The 22458-nt window shown below is 50.1% G+C and overlaps 1 protein-coding gene across 1 annotated transcript in view; it reads right to left on the bottom strand.

Moving 5' to 3' along the window:
* Positions 1 to 22458, bottom strand: part of LOC116958073 (interleukin-1 receptor accessory protein-like 1) — a 97799-nt gene that overhangs the window by 32463 nt on the left and 42878 nt on the right. The window contains exon 2 of the mRNA XM_076058378.1: positions 3473 to 3582. Coding sequence (XP_075914493.1) covers positions 3473 to 3578 — 106 coding nt within the window. The 5' untranslated portion in view covers positions 3579 to 3582. The remainder of the gene's footprint in view (positions 1 to 3472; positions 3583 to 22458) is intronic.

The following is a 22458-nucleotide window of genomic DNA, read 5'->3' on the forward strand; positions in this document are numbered from 1 at the left end:
CCCTCAGCGGACGCCACGAAGAGAGGAATTGGGAGTTCAAACAAACATCAATTTGATGTAAAGCAGCCCGCCCGGAGTCACCAAGGGAAGAGGGGGGGGGGAGGGGCCAATCAGGCGCGGCCGCGGCGGGAGACCATGACGGAGTAAGCATCTGCTTTTTTTTTCTCTCGCAAGAGGGGAGACATTTTCAGACATAAACAGCAACACGACGCACGACGTTCAGCTCGGCAAGGGACAGCTGGCCAGGCGCAGCTCTGCAAGGAGGAGCGCTGCGAACGGCAAGAGTCTTGCTCAGGGGCAGGCTGGCTCCGGGGGCGTGGCCTCGAGATCGACCATGGGTGTCGTGTCTCGCAGAGAGACAAGGCACGGCGCGTTGTCCAGAGCCGAGTTCGGCATGAACCGACCAGGGTGTCGCCGAAAGTTTCATTCCACATTCGCCCTGCTGTTCCGAGTCGCGTGTGGAATCGAGGATTGCGATAAGCTGTATGCTACCAAAACTATCAGGGGGGTTGTGTGTAAGAGCTGCGCAAATACAATTGTCAAGTTTTGCGAGCGAGCGATCCAGCCGGCGAAGGGCAGCTCACAGCACGGAAGTTGAGCAACGACGAAGCGCGGCCCTGAAGTAAGGGCGGGTGTCCGTGTGAAGCTGGCAGCTGCACGGTCAAGGAGAGAGCGAAGAGAAACGAGAGAGAAACGAGCGCCGAGCGACGACAACCAATCAACCTGGCGAACGGGCGGAAAGCGCCAAGCGCCGACCATGGCAACAGCATCGCAGAGAGCCAGCCCCACCGAGCGAGGCTGCCAGCCGCCAGCGGGCGGAGCGTTGTGCCGACTCAAGAGCCTGACCAGCCGCCCGTTGAGCAGGAGGGGGAGGCGGGCTCGACCCACACTCACACCGCGCGTCACCGCCCCGGTGAGGTGCCGGCCGCCAGCGGGCGAGCCGCCGGCGGCTATCTGACGGCGGGATCATCGCGCCGACTCTTCCGGCCGGCTGTGGACAGGAAACTGTGGCCGCCCCCCCCCCCCCCCCCGAGCAACGGAAGAGAGCCAAGCCGTTTGTACGACCCTCCCCCACGCTCGCCCGGCGTCTGCTTCACACGAAGAATTGAACGAGCGGCAGAGAAGGCAGACGACCACGCATACCGGGACAAATAAGATCGTTCCATAAACGTCATCTTTGTGTTTCAAGAAGGGTTGCCATTCCAAGGTGGTGCGTTAAAAATCAACTGAGTTTTACGTGGATACGGTCATTTAGAAGCGTTTTAGTCGTTCGTTTTTTTTTCTTTTTAATTGCATAATCTTACAAACGAATTCATTGATAACTACTCTTGCCTTCGGGACGTGTTCCTTTATTGCCCTTCGTATGAATATCGTTGCATGAATATTTAAGGACTTTTTTTCCTATCGCCGTAGATGCTCGCGTTACTCTAGGGAATTAATCAATTATTCTGTTACCCAGTTCAACAACGTGATCATTGAGGGTTAAATGTATGGATCGATGAGGGGAACATCTCCAGGAGTACTGTGTTGACAATTCCAAGCATAAGAGTTCACATATTAGAGTGTTATGTTCTTGTTTAGAAATTAAAATTGCTTAAGTTCCTAAGTTCATGCATAATAATCTTAATTATAAGAACTGTTTCCTGCGGTGAGATTTGAATTTGGAGACCTGAGATAACACACTAAGACATAATCAGTAAATGTTTTAAAGCGACAATAATTGTATTATACCGATTGATAATACAACCCTAGTCAACGAAGCCGAGCTTAATCTGGCATACTTACATCACACCTGCATAACTTCATACAATTAACTGTCTTATCCTGAGTAATAATACTACCCTCAAAAATGAGTTTGAGCTAAATTATCATAACTGCATATAGTAGCATAATCGCACGCAGTCGCATAAACTAATACGATAAATTCGCATAATATATGCACATAATTACACCAAATAACATAAATTCAGATTACGTATTTTTCCAACAGGAAGTGACGTCACGCACACAGACCCAACAGGAAGTGACGTCACGCGTACAGACCCAACAGGAAGTGATGTCATGTGTCACTACAAGGGGGTCTGTAGGGTCACGTGGTCACGTGGTCTGAGGGGTCACGTGGTCTGCGGGGTCACGTGGTCTATGGGGTTACAGGGTCTGTGGTCTGGCCTAGGGGCACCCCCAGTGGCAGCTGTCTCTGTGCGTCAGTCAGCTGCCATTAGGGGGGGCGCGGGGGGAGGGTGAGCATCTGCAGGAGGGATAAATAAGCGGCGACGTTTCGGGCGATGGCCCTGCAGAAGGTGCGGCTTGGCCTACTCTTCCCGCACTGTCAGCGAGAGGGGGGAGTGAACGCTCGACACAACACGGCCGTGTTGGTGCTCAGCAGCAGGTGAGGACCCCCCCCCTCGCTGAGCTGCTGTCTGTCTCTTGTTCAGGTAGGCGACACGGCACTCACAAACAACAGCTGCCTCACCAAAGTGGTGGCTGTTCATCGTCGTCGCCATCATCATCGTCGTCATCATGATCATCGTCGTCATCATCGTCGTCATCGTCATCATCGTCGTCATCGCCGTCATCATCGTCATCATCATCGTCATCATCATCGTCATCGTCATCATCGTCGTCATCGCCATCGTCGTCATCATCATCATCATCGTGTGGATATGTAGAGCAGGAGGACCTGGAGACAAATCCATGCAGTGACTACCACGGTGAGAGAGACACTCAGAGACTCCACATCTACAGCAGCAGGCATCGTCAGGGTCGGGATGGAACCCACGACCTCCTGTACACCAGGCGAGGTAGTCAACATCTCATAGCCACCGTGATGATGATGATGATGATGAGAGAGACACTCAGAGACTCCACATCTACAGCAGTAGCAGCAGGCGTTGTCAGGGTCGGGATGGAACCCACGACCTCCTGTGTACCAGGCGAGGTAGTCAAAATCTCACCAGCACGACCTCCTGTGTACCAGGCGAGGTAGTCAACATCTCACCCACGACCTCCTGTACACCAGGCGAGGTAGTCAACATCTCACCAGCACGACCTCCTGTGTACCAGGCGAGGTAGTCAACATCTCACCAGCACGACCTCCTGTGTACCAGGCGAGGTAGTCAACATCTCACCCACGACTTCCTGTGTACCAGGCGAGGTAGTCAACATCTCACCAGCACGACCTCCTGTGTACCAGGCGAGGTAGTCAACATCTCACCCACGACCTCCTGTACACCAGGCGAGGTAGTCAACATCTCCTAGCCACTGTGGTGGTGATGATGATGAGAGAGAGACACTCAGAGACTCCACATCTACAGCAGTAGCAGCAGGCGTTGTCAGGGTCGGGATGGAACCCACGACCTCCTGTACACCAGGCGAGGTAGTCAACATCTCACCCACGACCTCCTGTGTACCAGGCGAGGTAGTCAACATCTCCTGGCCACCGTGGACTGAGAGGGTGAGGGCGTGTTCTCACCAGGGGTTGTGCTGCGGTCCGGCGAGGAGAGGCCGGCGGGCGAGAGGAGGAGGAGGATGATGAGGAGCGTGGGGAGCGAAAGTGAAAGACGATGAAGGGACCTCATCGCCCTGCAGGGAACATCAACAACATCAACAACATCAACACCAACCACTACATCACTATTATGAACATCAACTCACTGTGTAGAACAGGGGGAGATCACACAAACTCCACTCACTCACTCTGTAGAACAGGGGGAGATCACACAAACTCCACTCACTCACTCTGTAGAACAGGGGGAGATCACACAAACTCCACTCACTCACTCTGTAGAACAGGGGGAGATCACATAAACTCCACTCACTCACTCTGTAGAACAGGGGGAGATCACACAAACTCCACTCACTCACTCTGTAGAACAGGGGGAGATCACACAAACTCCACTCACTCACTCACTCTGTAGAACAGGGGAGATCACACAAACTCCACTCACTCACTCACTCTGTAGAACAGGGGAGATCACACAAACTCCACTCACTCACTCTGTAGAACAGGGGGAGATCACACAAACTCCACTCACTCACTCTGTAGAACAGGGGGAGATCATCCAAACTCCACTCACTCACTCTGTAGAACAGGGGGAGATCACACAAACTCCACTCACTCTGTAGAACAGGGGGAGATCACACAAACTCCACTCACTCACTGTGTAGAACAGGGGGAGATCACACAAACTCCACTCACTCACTCAGTAGAACAGGGGGAGATCATACAAACTCCACTCACTCACTCTGTAGAACAGGGGGAGATCACACAAACTCCACTCACTCACTCTGTAGAACAGGGGGAGATCACACAAACTCCACTCACTCACTCTGTAGAACAGGGGGAAGATCACACAAACTCCACTCACTCACTGTGTAGAACAGGGGGAGATCATACAAACTCCACTCACTCTGTAGAACAGGGGGAGATCACACAAACTCCACTCACTCACTCTGTAGAACAGGGGGAGATCACACAAACTCCACTCACTCACTCTGTAGAACAGGGGGAGATCACACAAACTTCACTCACTCACTCTGTAGAACAGGGGGAGATCACACAAACTCCACTCACTCACTCTGTAGAACAGGGGGAGATCATACAAACCCCACTCACTCACTGTAGAACAGGGGGAGATCACACAAACTCCACTCACTCTGTAGAACAGGGGGAGATCACACAAACTCCACTCACTTACTCTGTAGAACAGGGGGAGATCACACAAACTCCACTCACTCACTCTGTAGAACAGGGGGAGATCACACAAACTCCACTCACTCACGGTGTAGAACAGGGGGAGATCACACAAACTCCACTCACTCACTCTGTAGAACAGGGGGAGATCACACAAACTCCACTCACTTACTGTGTAGAACAGGGGGAGATCACACAAACTCCACTCACTCTGTAGAACAGGGGGAGATCACACAAACTCCACTCACTCACTCTGTAGAACAGGGGGAGATCACACAAACTCCACTCACTCTGTAGAACAGGGGGAGATCACACAAACTCCACTCACTCTGTAAAACAGGGGGAGATAACACAAACTCCACTCACTCTGTAGAACAGGGGGAGATCACACAAACTCCACTCACTCTGTAGAACAGGGGGAGATCACACAAACTCCACTCACTCTGTAGAACAGGGGGAGATCACACAAACTCCACTCACTCTGTAGAACAGGGGGAGATCACACAAACTCCACTTTCTCACTGTAGAACAGGGGGAGATCACACAAACTCCACTCACTCACTCTGTAGAACAGGGGGAGATCACACAAACTCCACTCACTCACTCTGTAGAACAGGGGGAGATCACACAAACTCCACTCACTCACTCTGTAGAACAGGGGGAGATCACACAAACTCCACTCACTCTGTAGAACAGGGGGAGATCACACAAACTCCACTCACTCACTCTGTAGAACAGGGGGAGATCACACAAACTCCACTCACTCGCTCTGTAGAACAGGGGGAGATCACACAAACTCCACTCACTCACTCTGTAGAACAGGGGGAGATCACACAAACTCCACTCACTCACTCTGTAGAACAGGGGGAGATCACACAAACTCCACTCACTCACTCTGTAGAACACGGGGAGATCACACAAACTCCATTCACTCACTCTGTAGAACAGGGGGAGATCACACAAACTCCACTCACTCACTGTGTAGAACAGGGGGAGATCACACAAACTCCACTCACTCACTCTGTAGAACAGGGGGAGATCACACAAATTCCACTCCCTCTGTAGAACAGGGGGAGATCACACAAACTCCACTCACTCTGTAGAACAGGGGGAGATCACACAAACTCCACTCACTCACTCTGTAGAACAGGAGGAGATCACACAAACTCCACTCACTCACTCTGTAGAACAGGGGGAGATCACACAAACTCCACTCACTCACTCTGTAGAAGAGGGAGAGATCACACAAACTCCACTCAGTCACTGTGTAGAACAGGGGGAGATCACACAAACTCCACTCACTCAATCACTCTGTAGAACAAGGGGAGATCACACAAACTCCACTCACTCACTGTGTAGAACAGGGGGAGATCACACAAACTCCACTCACTCTGTAGAACAGGGGGAGATCACACAAACTCCACTCACTCACTCTGTAGAACAGGGGGAGATCACACAAACTCCACTCACTCTGTAGAACAGGGGGAGATCACACAAACTCCACTCACTCTGTAAAACAGGGGGAGATCACACAAACTCCACTCACTCTGTAGAACAGGGGGAGATCACACAAACTCCACTCACTCTGTAGAACAGGGGGAGATCACACAAACTCCACTCACTCTGTAGAACAGGGGGAGATCACACAAACTCCACTCACTCTGTAGAACAGGGGGAGATCACACAAACTCCACTTTCTCACTGTAGAACAGGGGGAGATCACACAAACTCCACTCACTCACTCTGTAGAACAGGGGGAGATCACACAAACTCCACTCACTCACTCTGTAGAACAGGGGGAGATCACACAAACTCCACTCACTCACTCTGTAGAACAGGGGGAGATCACACAAACTCCACTCACTCTGTAGAACAGGGGGAGATCACACAAACTCCACTCACTCACTCTGTAGAACAGGGGGAGATCACACAAACTCCACTCACTCGCTCTGTAGAACAGGGGGAGATCACACAAACTCCACTCACTCACTCTGTAGAACAGGGGGAGATCACACAAACTCCACTCACTCACTCTGTAGAACAGGGGGAGATCACACAAACTCCACTCACTCACTCTGTAGAACACGGGGAGATCACACAAACTCCATTCACTCACTCTGTAGAACAGGGGGAGATCACACAAACTCCACTCACTCACTGTGTAGAACAGGGGGAGATCACACAAACTCCACTCACTCACTCTGTAGAACAGGGGGAGATCACACAAATTCCACTGCCTCTGTAGAACAGGGGGAGATCACACAAACTCCACTCACTCTGTAGAATAGGGGGAGATCACACAAACTCCACTCACTCACTCTGTAGAACAGGGGGAGATCACACAAACTCCACTCACTCTGTAGAACAGGGGGAGATCACACAAACTCCACTCACTCACTCTGTAGAACAGGGGGAGATCACACAAACTCCACTCACTCCCTCTGTAGAACAGGGGGAGATCACACAAACTCCACTCACTCACTCTGTAGAACAGGGGGAGATCACACAAACTCCACTCACTCACTCTGTAGAACAGGGGGAGATCACACAAACTCCACTAACTCACTCTGTAGAACACGGGGAGATCACACAAACTCCACTCACTCTGTAGAATAGGGGGAGATCACACAAACTCCACTCACTCACTCTGTAGAACAGGGGGAGATCATACAAACTCCACTCACTCACTCTGTAGAACAGGGGGAGATCACACAAACTCCACTCACTCTGTAGAACAGGGGGAGATCACACAAACTCCACTCACTCTGTAGAACAGGGGGAGATCACACAAACTCCACTTTCTCACTGTAGAACAGGGGGAGATCACACAAACTCCACTCACTCTGTAGAACAGGGGGAGATCACACAAACTCCACTCACTCACTCTGTAGAACAGGGGGAGATCACACAAACTCCACTCACTCACTCTGTAGAACAGGGGGAGATCACACAAACTCCACTCACTCTGTAGAACAGGGGGAGATCACACAAACTCCACTCACTCACTCTGTAGAACAGGGGGAGATCACACAAACTCCACTCACTCGCTCTGTAGAACAGGGGGAGATCACACAAACTCCACTCACTCACTCTGTAGAACAGGGGGAGATCACACAAACTCCACTCACTCACTCTGTAGAACAGGGGGAGATCACACAAACTCCACTCACTCTGTAGAACACGGGGAGATCACACAAACTCCATTCACTCACTCTGTAGAACAGGGGGAGATCACACAAACTCCACTCACTCACTGTGTAGAACAGGGGGAGATCACACAAACTCCACTCACTCACTCTGTAGAACAGGGGGAGATCACACAAATTCCACTCCCTCTGTAGAACAGGGGGAGATCACACAAACTCCACTCACTCTGTAGAATAGGGGGAGATCACACAAACTCCACTCACTCACTCTGTAGAACAGGGGGAGATCACACAAACTCCACTCACTCTGTAGAACAGGGGGAGATCACACAAACTCCACTCACTCACTCTGTAGAACAGGGGGAGATCACACAAACTCCACTCACTCCCTCTGTAGAACAGGGGGAGATCACACAAACTCCACTCACTCCCTCTGTAGAACAGGGGGAGATCACACAAACTCCACTCACTCACTCTGTAGAACAGGGGGAGATCACACAAACTCCACTCACTCACTCTGTAGAACAGGGGGAGATCACACAAACTCCACTAACTCACTCTGTAGAACACGGGGAGATCACACAAACTCCATTCACTCACTCTGTAGAACAGGGGGAGATCACACAAACTCCACTCACTCACTGTGTAGAACAGGGGGAGATCACACAAACTCCACTCACTCACTCTGTAGAACAGGGGGAGATCACACAAATTCCACTCCCTCTGTAGAACAGGGGGAGATCACACAAACTCCACTCACTCTGTAGAATAGGGGGAGATCACACAAACTCCACTCACTCACTCTGTAGAACAGGGGGAGATCATACAAACTCCACTCACTCACTCTGTAGAACAGGGGGAGATCACACAAACTCCACTCACTCTGTAGAACAGGGGAGATCACACAAACTCCACTCACTCACTCTGTAGAACAGGGGGAGATCACACAAACTCCACTCACTCACTCTGTAGAACAGGGGAGATCACACAAACTCCACTCACTCACTCACTCTGTAGAACAGGGGAGATCACACAAACTCCACTCACTCACTCTGTAGAACAGGGGGAGATCACACAAACTCCACTCACTCACTCTGTAGAACAGGGGGAGATCATCCAAACTCCACTCACTCACTCTGTAGAACAGGGGGAGATCACACAAACTCCACTCACTCTGTAGAACAGGGGGAGATCACACAAACTCCACTCACTCACTGTGTAGAACAGGGGGAGATCACACAAACTCCACTCACTCACTCAGTAGAACAGGGGGAGATCATACAAACTCCACTCACTCACTCTGTAGAACAGGGGGAGATCACACAAACTCCACTCACTCACTCTGTAGAACAGGGGGAGATCACACAAACTCCACTCACTCACTCTGTAGAACAGGGGGAAGATCACACAAACTCCACTCACTCACTGTGTAGAACAGGGGGAGATCATACAAACTCCACTCACTCTGTAGAACAGGGGGAGATCACACAAACTCCACTCACTCACTCTGTAGAACAGGGGGAGATCACACAAACTCCACTCACTCACTCTGTAGAACAGGGGGAGATCACACAAACTTCACTCACTCACTCTGTAGAACAGGGGGAGATCACACAAACTCCACTCACTCACTCTGTAGAACAGGGGGAGATCATACAAACCCCACTCACTCACTGTAGAACAGGGGGAGATCACACAAACTCCACTCACTCTGTAGAACAGGGGGAGATCACACAAACTCCACTCACTTACTCTGTAGAACAGGGGGAGATCACACAAACTCCACTCACTCACTCTGTAGAACAGGGGGAGATCACACAAACTCCACTCACTCACGGTGTAGAACAGGGGGAGATCACACAAACTCCACTCACTCACTCTGTAGAACAGGGGGAGATCACACAAACTCCACTCACTTACTGTGTAGAACAGGGGGAGATCACACAAACTCCACTCACTCTGTAGAACAGGGGGAGATCACACAAACTCCACTCACTCACTCTGTAGAACAGGGGGAGATCACACAAACTCCACTCACTCTGTAGAACAGGGGGAGATCACACAAACTCCACTCACTCTGTAAAACAGGGGGAGATAACACAAACTCCACTCACTCTGTAGAACAGGGGGAGATCACACAAACTCCACTCACTCTGTAGAACAGGGGGAGATCACACAAACTCCACTCACTCTGTAGAACAGGGGGAGATCACACAAACTCCACTCACTCTGTAGAACAGGGGGAGATCACACAAACTCCACTTTCTCACTGTAGAACAGGGGGAGATCACACAAACTCCACTCACTCACTCTGTAGAACAGGGGGAGATCACACAAACTCCACTCACTCACTCTGTAGAACAGGGGGAGATCACACAAACTCCACTCACTCACTCTGTAGAACAGGGGGAGATCACACAAACTCCACTCACTCTGTAGAACAGGGGGAGATCACACAAACTCCACTCACTCACTCTGTAGAACAGGGGGAGATCACACAAACTCCACTCACTCGCTCTGTAGAACAGGGGGAGATCACACAAACTCCACTCACTCACTCTGTAGAACAGGGGGAGATCACACAAACTCCACTCACTCACTCTGTAGAACAGGGGGAGATCACACAAACTCCACTCACTCACTCTGTAGAACACGGGGAGATCACACAAACTCCATTCACTCACTCTGTAGAACAGGGGGAGATCACACAAACTCCACTCACTCACTGTGTAGAACAGGGGGAGATCACACAAACTCCACTCACTCACTCTGTAGAACAGGGGGAGATCACACAAATTCCACTCCCTCTGTAGAACAGGGGGAGATCACACAAACTCCACTCACTCTGTAGAACAGGGGGAGATCACACAAACTCCACTCACTCACTCTGTAGAACAGGAGGAGATCACACAAACTCCACTCACTCACTCTGTAGAACAGGGGGAGATCACACAAACTCCACTCACTCACTCTGTAGAAGAGGGAGAGATCACACAAACTCCACTCAGTCACTGTGTAGAACAGGGGGAGATCACACAAACTCCACTCACTCAATCACTCTGTAGAACAAGGGGAGATCACACAAACTCCACTCACTCACTGTGTAGAACAGGGGGAGATCACACAAACTCCACTCACTCTGTAGAACAGGGGGAGATCACACAAACTCCACTCACTCACTCTGTAGAACAGGGGGAGATCACACAAACTCCACTCACTCTGTAGAACAGGGGGAGATCACACAAACTCCACTCACTCTGTAAAACAGGGGGAGATCACACAAACTCCACTCACTCTGTAGAACAGGGGGAGATCACACAAACTCCACTCACTCTGTAGAACAGGGGGAGATCACACAAACTCCACTCACTCTGTAGAACAGGGGGAGATCACACAAACTCCACTCACTCTGTAGAACAGGGGGAGATCACACAAACTCCACTTTCTCACTGTAGAACAGGGGGAGATCACACAAACTCCACTCACTCACTCTGTAGAACAGGGGGAGATCACACAAACTCCACTCACTCACTCTGTAGAACAGGGGGAGATCACACAAACTCCACTCACTCACTCTGTAGAACAGGGGGAGATCACACAAACTCCACTCACTCTGTAGAACAGGGGGAGATCACACAAACTCCACTCACTCACTCTGTAGAACAGGGGGAGATCACACAAACTCCACTCACTCGCTCTGTAGAACAGGGGGAGATCACACAAACTCCACTCACTCACTCTGTAGAACAGGGGGAGATCACACAAACTCCACTCACTCACTCTGTAGAACAGGGGGAGATCACACAAACTCCACTCACTCACTCTGTAGAACACGGGGAGATCACACAAACTCCATTCACTCACTCTGTAGAACAGGGGGAGATCACACAAACTCCACTCACTCACTGTGTAGAACAGGGGGAGATCACACAAACTCCACTCACTCACTCTGTAGAACAGGGGGAGATCACACAAATTCCACTGCCTCTGTAGAACAGGGGGAGATCACACAAACTCCACTCACTCTGTAGAATAGGGGGAGATCACACAAACTCCACTCACTCACTCTGTAGAACAGGGGGAGATCACACAAACTCCACTCACTCTGTAGAACAGGGGGAGATCACACAAACTCCACTCACTCACTCTGTAGAACAGGGGGAGATCACACAAACTCCACTCACTCCCTCTGTAGAACAGGGGGAGATCACACAAACTCCACTCACTCACTCTGTAGAACAGGGGGAGATCACACAAACTCCACTCACTCACTCTGTAGAACAGGGGGAGATCACACAAACTCCACTAACTCACTCTGTAGAACACGGGGAGATCACACAAACTCCACTCACTCTGTAGAATAGGGGGAGATCACACAAACTCCACTCACTCACTCTGTAGAACAGGGGGAGATCACACAAACTCCACTCACTCACTCTGTAGAACAGGGGGAGATCACACAAACTCCACTCACTCTGTAGAACAGGGGGAGATCACACAAACTCCACTCACTCTGTAGAACAGGGGGAGATCACACAAACTCCACTTTCTCACTGTAGAACAGGGGGAGATCACACAAACTCCACTCACTCTGTAGAACAGGGGGAGATCACACAAACTCCACTCACTCACTCTGTAGAACAGGGGGAGATCACACAAACTCCACTCACTCACTCTGTAGAACAGGGGGAGATCACACAAACTCCACTCACTCTGTAGAACAGGGGAGATCACACAAACTCCACTCACTCACTCTGTAGAACAGGGGGAGATCACACAAACTCCACTCACTCGCTCTGTAGAACAGGGGGAGATCACACAAACTCCACTCACTCACTCTGTAGAACAGGGGGAGATCACACAAACTCCACTCACTCACTCTGTAGAACAGGGGGAGATCACACAAACTCCACTCACTCTGTAGAACACGGGGAGATCACACAAACTCCATTCACTCACTCTGTAGAACAGGGGGAGATCACACAAACTCCACTCACTCACTGTGTAGAACAGGGGGAGATCACACAAACTCCACTCACTCACTCTGTAGAACAGGGGGAGATCACACAAATTCCACTCCCTCTGTAGAACAGGGGGAGATCACACAAACTCCACTCACTCTGTAGAATAGGGGGAGATCACACAAACTCCACTCACTCACTCTGTAGAACAGGGGGAGATCACACAAACTCCACTCACTCTGTAGAACAGGGGGAGATCACACAAACTCCACTCACTCACTCTGTAGAACAGGGGGAGATCACACAAACTCCACTCACTCCCTCTGTAGAACAGGGGGAGATCACACAAACTCCACTCACTCCCTCTGTAGAACAGGGGGAGATCACACAAACTCCACTCACTCACTCTGTAGAACAGGGGGAGATCACACAAACTCCACTCACTCACTCTGTAGAACAGGGGGAGATCACACAAACTCCACTAACTCACTCTGTAGAACACGGGGAGATCACACAAACTCCATTCACTCACTCTGTAGAACAGGGGGAGATCACACAAACTCCACTCACTCACTGTGTAGAACAGGGGGAGATCACACAAACTCCACTCACTCACTCTGTAGAACAGGGGGAGATCACACAAACTCCACTCACTCCTTCTGTAGAACAGGGGGAGATCACACAAACTCCACTCACTCTGTAGAACAGGGGGAGATCACACAAACTCCACTCACTCACTCTGTAGAACAGGGGGAGATCACACAAACTCCACTCACTCACTCTGTAGAACAGGGGGAGATCACACAAACTCCACTCACTCTGTAGAACAGGGGGAGATCACACAAACTCCACTCACTCACTCTGTAGAACAGGGGGAGATCACACAAACTCCACTCACTCACTCTGTAGAACAGGGGGAGATCACACAAACTCCACTCACTCACTCTGTAGAACAGGGGGAGATCACACAAACTCCACTCACTCACTCTGTAGAACAGGGGTAGATCACACAAACTCCACTCACTCACTCTGTAGAACAGGGGGAGATCACACAAACTCCACTCACTCACTCTGTAGAACAGGGGGAGATCACACAAACTCCACTTACTCACTCTGTAGAACAGGGGAGATCACACAAACTCCACTCACTCACTCTGTAGAACAGGGGGAGATCACACAAACTCCACTCACTCACTCTGTAGAACAGGGGGAGATCACACAAACTCCACTCACTCACTCTGTAGAACAGGGGGAGATCACACAAACTCCACTCACTCTGTAGAACAGGGGGAGATCACACAAACTCCACTCACTCACTCTGTAGAACAGGGGGAGATCACACAAACTCCACTCACTCACTCTGTAGAACAGGGGGAGATCACACAAACTCCACTCACTCACTCTGTAGAACAGGGGGAGATCACACAAACTCCACTCACTCACTCTGTAGAACAGGGGGAGATCACACAAACTCCACTCACTCACTCTGTAGAACAGGGGGAGATCACACAAACTCCACTCACTCCACTCTGTAGAACAGGGGGAGATCACACAAACTCCACTCACTCGACTCTCGTAGAACAGGGGGAGATCACACAAACTCACTCACTCACTCTGTAGAACAGGGGGAGATCACACAAACTCCACTCACTCACTCTGTAGAACAGGGGGAGATCACACAAACTCCACTCACTCTGTAGAACAGGGGGAGATCACACAAACTCCACTCACTCACTCTGTAGAACAGGGGGAGATCACACAAACTCCACTCACTCACTCTGTAGAACAGGGGGAGATCACACAAACTCCACTCACTCACTCTGTAGAACAGGGGGAGATCACACAAACTCCACTCACTCACTCTGTAGAACAGGGGGAGATCACACAAACTCCACTCACTCACTCTGTAGAACAGGGGGAGATCACACAAACTCCACTCACTCACTCTGTAGAACAGGGGGAGATCACACAAACTCCACTCACTCACTCTGTAGAACAGGGGGAGATCACACAAACTCCACTCACTCACTCTGTAGAACAGGGGAGATCACACAAACTCCACTCACTCACTCTGTAGAACAGGGGGAGATCACACAAACTCCACTCACTCACTCTGTAGAACAGGGGGAGATCACACAAACTCCACTCACCACTCTGTAGAACAGGGGAGATCACACAAACTCCACTCACTCACTCTGTAGAACAGGGGAGATCACACGATCTCACTCTGTAGAACAGGGAGAGATCACACAAACTCCACTCACTCACTCTTTAAGAACAGGGGCCCCCCTAGATCACACAAACTCCACTCACTCAACTCTGTAGACAGGGAACAGGGGGAGATCACACAAACTCCACTCACTCTGTAAAACAGGGGGAGATCACACAAACTCCACTCACTCTGTAGAACAGGGGGAGATCACACAAACTCCACTCACTCTGTAGAACAGGGGGAGATCACACAAACTCCACTCACTCTGTAGAACAGGGGGAGATCTCACAAACTCCACTCACTCACTGTGTAGTACAGGGGGAGATCACACAAACTCCACTCACTCTGTAGAACAGGGGGAGATCACACAAACTCCACTCACTTACTCTGTAGAACAGGGGGAGATCACACAAACTCCACTCACTCACTCTGTAGAACAGGGGGAGATCACACAAACTCCACTCACTCACTCTGTAGAACAGGAGGAGATCACACAAACTCCACTCACTCACTCTGTAGAACAGGGGGAGATCACACAAACTCCACTCACTCACTCTGTAGAAGAGGGAGAGATCACACAAACTCCACTCACTCACTGTGTAGAACAGGGGGAGATCACACAAACTCCACTCACTCAATCACTCTGTAGAACAAGGGGAGATCACACAAACTCCACTCACTCACTGTGTAGAACAGGGGGAGATCACACAAACTCCACTCACTCTGTAGAACAGGGGGAGATCACACAAACTCCACTCACTCACTCTGTAGAACAGGGGGAGATCACACAAACTCCACTCACTCTGTAGAACAGGGGGAGATCACACAAACTCCACTCACTCTGTAAAACAGGGGGAGATCACACAAACTACACTCACTCTGTAGAACAGGGGGAGATCACACAAACTCCACTCACTCTGTAGAACAGGGGGAGATCACACAAACTCCACTCACTCTGTAGAACAGGGGGAGATCTCACAAACTCCACTCACTCTGTAGAACAGGGGGAGATCACACAAACTCCACTTTCTCACTGTAGAACAGGGGGAGATCACACAAACTCCACTCACTCACTCTGTAGAACAGGGGGAGATCACACAAACTCCACTCACTCACTCTGTAGAACAGGGGGAGATCACACAAACTCCACTCGCTCACTCTGTAGAACAGGGGGAGATCACACAAACTCCACTCACTCTGTAGAACAGGGGGAGATCACACAAACTCCACTCACTCACTCTGTAGAACAGGGGGAGATCACACAAACTCCACTCACTCGCTCTGTAGAACAGGGGGAGATCACACAAACTCCACTCACTCACTCTGTAGAACAGGGGGAGATCACACAAACTCCACTCACTCACTCTGTAGAACAGGGGGAGATCATACAAACTCCACACACTCATTCTGTAGAACAGAGGGAGATCACACAAACTCCACTCACTCACTCTGTAGAACAGGGGGAGATCACACAAACTCCACTCACTCACTCTGTAGAACAGGGGGAGATCACACAAACTCCACTCACTCACTGTGTAGAACAGGGGGAGATCACACAAACTCCACTCACTCACTCTGTAGAACAGGGGGAGATCACACAAACTCCACTCACTCACTGTGTAGAACAGGGGAAGATCATACAAACTCCACTCACTCTGTAGAACAGGGGGAGATCACACAAACTCCACTCACTCACTCTGTAGAACAGGGGGAGATCACACAAACTCCACTCACTCTGTAGAACAGGGGGAGATCACATAAACTCCACTCACTCTGTAGAACAGGGGGAGATCACACAAACTCCACTCACTCTGTAGAACAGTGGAAGATCACACAAACTCCACTCACTCACTGTGTAGTACAGGGGGAGATCACACAAACTCCACTCACTCTGTAGAACAGGGGGAGATCACACAAACTCCACTCACTTACTCTGTAGAACAGGGGGAGATCACACAAACTCCACTCACTCACTCTGTAGAACAGGGGGAGATCACACAAACGCCACTCACTCACTCTGTAGAACAGGAGGAGATCACACAAACTCCACTCACTCACTCTGTAGAACAGGGGGAGATCACACAAACTCCACTCACTCACTCTGTAGAAGAGGGAGAGATCACACAAACTCCACTCACTCACTGTGTAGAACAGGGGGAGATCACACAAACTCCACTCACTCAATCACTCTGTAGAACAAGGGGAGATCACACAAACTCCACTCACTCACTGTGTAGAACAGGGGGAGATCACACAAACTCCACTCACTCTGTAGAACAGGGGGAGATCACACAAACTCCACTCACTCACTCTGTAGAACAGGGGGAGATCACACAAACTCCACTCACTCTGTAGAACAGGGGGAGATCACACAAACTTCACTCACTCTGTAAAACAGGGGGAGATCACACAAACTCCACTCACTCTGTAGAACAGGGGGAGATCACACAAACTCCACTCACTCTGTAGAACAGGGGGAGATCACACAAACTCCACTCACTCTGTAGAACAGGGGGAGATCTCACAAACTCCACTCACTCACTGTGTAGTACAGGGAGAGATCACACAAACTCCACTCACTCACTCTGTAGAACAGGGGGAGATCACACAAACTCCACTCACTCTGTAGAACAGGGGGAGATCACATAAACTCCACTCACTCTGTAGAACAGGGGGAGATCACACAAACTCCACTCACTCTGTAGAACAGTGGAAGATCACACAAACTCCACTCACTCACTGTGTAGTACAGGGGGAGATCACACAAACTCCACTCACTCTGTAGAACAGGGGGAGATCACACAAACTCCACTCACTTACTCTGTAGAACAGGGGGAGATCACACAAACTCCACTCACTCACTCTGTAGAACAGGGGGAGATCACACAAACTCCACTCACTCACTCTGTAGAACAGGAGGAGATCACACAAACTCCACTCACTCACTCTGTAGAACAGGGGGAGATCACACAAACTCCACTCACTCACTCTGTAGAAGAGGGAGAGATCACACAAACTCCACTCACTCACTGTGTAGAACAGGGGGAGATCACACAAACTCCACTCACTCAATCACTCTGTAGAACAAGGGGAGATCACACAAACTCCACTCACTCACTGTGTAGAACAGGGGGAGATCACACAAACTCCACTCACTCTGTAGAACAGGGGGAGATCACACAAACTCCACTCACTCACTCTGTAGAACAGGGGGAGATCACACAAACTCCACTCACTCTGTAGAACAGGGGGAGATCACACAAACTCCACTCACTCTGTAAAACAGGGGGAGATCACACAAACTCCACTCACTCTGTAGAACAGGGGGAGATCACACAAACTCCACTCACTCTGTAGAACAGGGGGAGATCACACAAACTCCACTCACTCTGTAGAACAGGGGGAGATCTCACAAACTCCACTCACTCACTGTGTAGTACAGGGAGAGATCACACAAACTCCACTCACTCTGTAGAACAGGGGGAGATCACACAAACTCCACTCACTTACTCTGTAGAACAGGGGGAGATCACACAAACTCCACTCACTCACTCTGTAGAACAGGGGGAGATCACACAAACTCCACTCACTCACTCTGTAGAACAGGAGGAGATCACACAAACTCCACTCACTCACTCTGTAGAACAGGGGGAGATCACACAAACTCCACTCACTCACTCTGTAGAAGAGGGAGAGATCACACAAACTCCACTCACTCACTGTGTAGAACAGGGGGAGATCACACAAACTCCACTCACTCAATCACTCTGTAGAACAAGGGGAGATCACACAAACTCCACTCACTCACTGTGTAGAACAGGGGGAGATCACACAAACTCCACTCACTCTGTAGAACAGGGGGAGATCACACAAACTCCACTCACTCACTCTGTAGAACAGGGGGAGATCACACAAACTCCACTCACTCTGTAGAACAGGGGGAGATCACACAAACTCCACTCACTCTGTAAAACAGGGGGAGATCACACAAACTCCACTCACTCTGTAGAACAGGGGGAGATCACACAAACTCCACTCACTCTGTAGAACAGGGGGAGATCACACAAACTCCACTCACTCTGTAGAACAGGGGGAGATCTCACAAACTCCACTCACTCTGTAGAACAGGGGGAGATCACACAAACTCCACTTTCTCACTGTAGAACAGGGGGAGATCACACAAACTCCACTCACTCACTCTGTAGAACAGGGGGAGATCACACAAACTCCACTCACTCTGTAGAACAGGGGGAGATCACACAAACTCCACTCACTCACTCTGTAGAACAGGGGGAGATCACACAAACTCCACTCACTCTGTAGAACAGGGGGAGATCACACAAACTCCACTCACTCACTCTGTAGAACAGGGGGAGATCACACAAACTCCACTCACTCGCTCTGTAGAACAGGGGGAGATCACACAAACTCCACTCACTCACTCTGTAGAACAGGGGGAGATCACACAAACTCCACTCACTCACTCTGTAGAACAGGGGGAGATCACACAAACTCCACTCACTCACTCTGTAGAACACGGGGAGATCACACAAACTCCATTCACTCACTCTGTAGAACAGGGGGAGATCACACAAACTCCACTCACTCACTGTGTAGAACAGGGGGAGATCACACAAACTCCACTCACTCACTCTGTAGAACAGGGGGAGATCACACAAATTCCACTCCCTCTGTAGAACAGGGGGAGATCACACAAACTCCACTCACTCTGTAGAATAGGGGGAGATCACACAAACTCCACTCACTCACTCTGTAGAACAGGGGGAGATCACACAAACTCCACTCACTCTGTAGAACAGCGGAAGATCACACAAACTCCACTTTCTCACTGTAGAACAGGGGGAGATCACACAAACTCCACTCACTCACTCTGTAGAACAGGGGGAGATCACACAAACTCCACTCACTCACTCTGTAGATCAGGGGGAGATCACACAAACTCCACTCACTCTGTAGAACAGGGGGAGATCACACAAACTCCACTCACTCACTCTGTAGAACAGGGGGAGATCACACAAACTCCACTCACGCCCTCTGTAGAACAGGGGGAGATCACACAAACTCCACTCCCTCACTCTGTAGAACAGGGGGAGATCACACAAACTCCACTCACTCACTCTGTAGAACAGGGGGAGATCACACAAACTCCACTCACTCACTCTGTAGAACACGGGGAGATCACACAACTCCATTCACTCACTCTGTAGAACAGGGGGAGATCACACAAACTCCACTCACTCACTCTGTAGAACAGGGGGAGATCACACAAACTCCACTCACTCACTCTGTAGAACACGGGGAGATCACACAACTCCATTCACTCACTCTGTAGAACAGGGGGAGATCACACAAACTCCACTCACTCTGTAGAACAGGGGGAGATCACACAAACTCCACTCACTCTGTAAAACAGGGGGAGATCACACAAACTCCACTCACTCTGTAGAACAGGGGGAGATCACACAAACTCCACTCACTCTGTAGAACAGGGGGAGATCACACAAACTCCACTCACTCTGTAGAACAGGGGGAGATCTCACAAACTCCACTCACTCACTGTGTAGTACAGGGGGAGATCACACAAACTCCACTCACTCTGTAGAACAGGGGGAGATCACACAAACTCCACTCACTTACTCTGTAGAACAGGGGGAGATCACACAAACTCCACTCACTCACTCTGTAGAACAGGGGGAGATCACACAAACTCCACTCACTCACTCTGTAGAACAGGAGGAGATCACACAAACTCCACTCACTCACTCTGTAGAACAGGGGGAGATCACACAAACTCCACTCACTCACTCTGTAGAAGAGGGAGAGATCACACAAACTCCACTCACTCACTGTGTAGAACAGGGGGAGATCACACAAACTCCACTCACTCAATCACTCTGTAGAACAAGGGGAGATCACACAAACTCCACTCACTCACTGTGTAGAACAGGGGGAGATCACACAAACTCCACTCACTCTGTAGAACAGGGGGAGATCACACAAACTCCACTCACTCACTCTGTAGAACAGGGGGAGATCACACAAACTCCACTCACTCTGTAGAACAGGGGGAGATCACACAAACTCCACTCACTCTGTAAAACAGGGGGAGATCACACAAACTACACTCACTCTGTAGAACAGGGGGAGATCACACAAACTCCACTCACTCTGTAGAACAGGGGGAGATCACACAAACTCCACTCACTCTGTAGAACAGGGGGAGATCTCACAAACTCCACTCACTCTGTAGAACAGGGGGAGATCACACAAACTCCACTTTCTCACTGTAGAACAGGGGGAGATCACACAAACTCCACTCACTCACTCTGTAGAACAGGGGGAGATCACACAAACTCCACTCACTCACTCTGTAGAACAGGGGGAGATCACACAAACTCCACTCGCTCACTCTGTAGAACAGGGGGAGATCACACAAACTCCACTCACTCTGTAGAACAGGGGGAGATCACACAAACTCCACTCACTCACTCTGTAGAACAGGGGGAGATCACACAAACTCCACTCACTCGCTCTGTAGAACAGGGGGAGATCACACAAACTCCACTCACTCACTCTGTAGAACAGGGGGAGATCACACAAACTCCACTCACTCACTCTGTAGAACAGGGGGAGATCATACAAACTCCACACACTCATTCTGTAGAACAGAGGGAGATCACACAAACTCCACTCACTCACTCTGTAGAACAGGGGGAGATCACACAAACTCCACTCACTCACTCTGTAGAACAGGGGGAGATCACACAAACTCCACTCACTCACTGTGTAGAACAGGGGGAGATCACACAAACTCCACTCACTCACTCTGTAGAACAGGGGGAGATCACACAAACTCCACTCACTCACTGTGTAGAACAGGGGAAGATCATACAAACTCCACTCACTCTGTAGAACAGGGGGAGATCACACAAACTCCACTCACTCACTCTGTAGAACAGGGGGAGATCACACAAACTCCACTCACTCTGTAGAACAGGGGGAGATCACATAAACTCCACTCACTCTGTAGAACAGGGGGAGATCACACAAACTCCACTCACTCTGTAGAACAGTGGAAGATCACACAAACTCCACTCACTCACTGTGTAGTACAGGGGGAGATCACACAAACTCCACTCACTCTGTAGAACAGGGGGAGATCACACAAACTCCACTCACTTACTCTGTAGAACAGGGGGAGATCACACAAACTCCACTCACTCACTCTGTAGAACAGGGGGAGATCACACAAACTCCACTCACTCACTCTGTAGAACAGGAGGAGATCACACAAACTCCACTCACTCACTCTGTAGAACAGGGGGAGATCACACAAACTCCACTCACTCACTCTGTAGAAGAGGGAGAGATCACACAAACTCCACTCACTCACTGTGTAGAACAGGGGGAGATCACACAAACTCC

Source organism: Petromyzon marinus (assembly GCF_048934315.1).
Source record: "Petromyzon marinus isolate PM22_M1 ecotype Great Lakes invasive population chromosome 70 unlocalized genomic scaffold, UKy_Petmar_22M1.pri1.0 chr70_unloc.4, whole genome shotgun sequence".
NCBI classification, from domain to species: Eukaryota; Metazoa; Chordata; class Hyperoartia; order Petromyzontiformes; family Petromyzontidae; genus Petromyzon; species Petromyzon marinus.